Raw genomic sequence first — 2,727 nt, forward strand, 5'->3', positions numbered from 1 at the left:
CGAAAACAAGTTGTAGAGAGAGAGTGGAAAGTCTCAAATGGACTTCCACTCACCCTTATATAGGGGTTTGAGTTGGGGCTCAGTGGAAATCTACCCGATACTGCCGTTAAACGGGGCTTTTGGTCGCACCCGATTAAATGGTCGTATTTTGACTTGGTTGAAACTAAAATTTTTCAAGAGAATATTGGGGTGTTTCTAATTTGTCTCAACCCTTACAAAATGTAAGTCAATATAAAAGTCCCAAATTAATTAACTTCTTCCAAAAAGGTTAACGGACGATTTATAAAGCGATGCTATTTAACGGAAGAAGGGGTTAAGGATAACGGAATAAATTTCGGGTTGTCACACCTAAAGGAGTTAATAAATTAGCAGCTTGATTAGAGGAGAGGTAATTAATTTTTATACAAAAATTAATTTAATAACTTATTAGACATTAAAAATTTGATATTGTTTAATGATGTTATGTAAAGGTTACCTGGAATCTAGACACACTTGGCGATTTTGTAACTATGAGAAGTAATGGAGAACCCGTTTATAATTTTTGTGTCACAGTTGATGATGCCACCATGACAATAACACATGTTATAAGGTAATCACTAAATCTTTATATTATTATATATTTAATAACCATGTACTACTACAATATTATTATTATTATTATTATTATTATTATTATTATTATTATTATTATTATATAATTTATGTTACAATGTATTAAACCCTTGTGCTTCAGGGCAGAAGAACACTTACCTAATATAGTAACGCAAGCATTGATATATAAGGTAGTTTTATTTTAATATTAATAAAATTTTACAATGTATGAACCCGATGTATGAAGCCTTCGTTGCGATCATTCTACAATTTAGGTCCATATATGATAGTAATTTCCTTCAAATTTTGGATAATGTTTAATCTACTTATGCATCAGAGATCTTATCTTTATTAATCATGGTTCCCAATAGTTGGGACACACACAAATTGTGTTGGTAGAGGTGATTCAAAATCTTTAGTTATTTGTATTGCTTTTCAATCTCAAAATTTGTTGGTTGCTACCCTCTTTCTCCAACAGTTATTCCAACGGGATTTTTAGCGGTGGATGGGGCTTCCTCACGTTTGGTGGCAATGCTACACCTCAATCAGGTATGTTTGATGATAGAAGGAATCCATGGAAAAGATCATCCACCCATATCTACTTGCTAACTACATTCTCCCTTTGCTTTTTTTTTTCTTACATTCTTTCGTTTGCTTTCGTTGAATAAAAGAATCTATTTTTTTAGCTTTAAAATGCTAACGACACTATATATTTGGTAGATGAAGCAGAGGAAAAATGAGGGACCAAGTATAGGAAAAAACTGAAACATAAAAAGGTTCACTTATGAATCCATACATTTTTTTTTTAACTTTTTATACAAAATATCTTTTGCTATGGATTATATAAGGTAAAATTCTAATAATGACGCCTTTATAGTTATAAATTTTTTATTCTAATATTTTTGGACCAAACTGACCCTCCATATTGTTTATATACTTAAAAAATTTAATTTTAAGTTTTTGAACCAAACTGCCCCTGCATATTGTTTTTAAACTTAAAAAAATTGATTTTAACGGTTTTGGACAAAACTACCCCAACATACTATTTTTATAGCTATTTTTTTTGGTTTTAACAGTTTTGGACCGAAATGCCCCTGCATAATGTTTTTATACTTAATTTTTTTTTTGAATTTAACAATTTTGAATGAAACTGGCCTTATTAGGAGTGTTGATCGGGAAACAATCAGCTCACTATTTTACAAGAGGTTTTGGTATTACTCTATTTTTTCCATTTGGAGCAATAATAAGAAGAAGACATCGATGTGGTTAGTTTTTTTTTAATAAAATTGATGCTATGGTGCTCAGATTAATATAAAGCTTCTATTCTTTTTTCAAATATCTATAATTTTTCATGTGATTTTTTAGATTTTAAGGTTTCTTAGTTTGTGGTTATTGATGCAAGTGATTTAAATAACCTTCTTGCTGCCTTGCTCCATGTTTGAACCGGAGCTGTTGTTGTTATTGTCGATGCAGGCGATTTAAAATACCCTCTAGACCCTGTATAGAGGGTATTTATGGGGTAATTTAGATTCATAGTTAGGGTTAGATGCAAGAAATAGCAATGTGATTCTACCGATTTGTTCCTTATATCATCATTTTTTTCATTCTTAACTCCTATTAAAACATTCTACTATTAACATTTAGCCTAATTATAGCAATGTAATCCAAGTATGAAATAGTTTTCCGTTATCTAATGGTTGGCACTTGGCATGATTTCATGTTCTTTTGTAGGTTGATGATATTACACTTCCCCCACATAATTGTAAGAGGTATCAATCTGAACTGTTTTCAGCTTATATGATAGGTCCTATGAATATGCTAAATTCTTATATTCTCATTTAAACATTTTTAGGCATTTCTTGTGAATTTCAGGTCTGTGGATTCATGATTTTACATTGTATGGTTTTGTGCTGTGTATCCCTTTGATTAAGGCTGTTGGCAGCAATGAAAATTACAAAGCCATCGCAGAAGTTTGTGAGTAGCCGCAAATAGTAGAAAACCGACTCAAACTCAAAAGGTGCCACCTTCTTTCGAGGCGACAACATTGGTCGACTGGATATTCCTGCTGATTTCGTAGTTTATTAGGTAATAAATAGTTTTTTTTATTATTTTTACATGTAACATCAATGGCTTCCC

The 2,727-nt window shown here is 31.4% G+C and overlaps 1 protein-coding gene across 1 annotated transcript; it reads left to right on the forward strand.

Moving 5' to 3' along the window:
- Positions 1–368: 368 nt before the first annotated feature.
- On the forward strand, positions 369–1,948 carry LOC128133059 (uncharacterized). The gene is made up of 3 exons (XM_052770070.1): positions 369–589; positions 1,070–1,140; positions 1,755–1,948. Exons 1-3 carry the CDS (start codon positions 510–512, stop codon positions 1,859–1,861), a joined length of 258 nt encoding a protein of 85 aa, XP_052626030.1. The 5' UTR covers positions 369–509; the 3' UTR covers positions 1,862–1,948.
- The last annotated feature ends 779 nt before the right edge of the window (positions 1,949–2,727 follow it).

This window comes from Lactuca sativa, chromosome 3 (genome assembly GCF_002870075.4).
Source record: "Lactuca sativa cultivar Salinas chromosome 3, Lsat_Salinas_v11, whole genome shotgun sequence".
In the NCBI taxonomy this organism is placed as follows: Eukaryota; Viridiplantae; Streptophyta; class Magnoliopsida; order Asterales; family Asteraceae; genus Lactuca; species Lactuca sativa.

What these genes read in the sequence shown, in the direction of transcription:
- LOC128133059 (XM_052770070.1), top strand. Translation starts at nt 510, where the DNA reads ATGAGAAGTAATGGAGAACCCGTTTATAATTTTTGTGTCACAGTTGAT. An exon ending in ACAATAACACATGTTATAAG is followed by an intron (nt 590 to 1,069) that starts GTAATCACTAAA and finishes TTTCTCCAACAG; the next exon opens with TTATTCCAACGGGATTTTTA. An exon ending in CAATGCTACACCTCAATCAG is followed by an intron (nt 1,141 to 1,754) that starts GTATGTTTGATG and finishes TGGCCTTATTAG; the next exon opens with GAGTGTTGATCGGGAAACAA.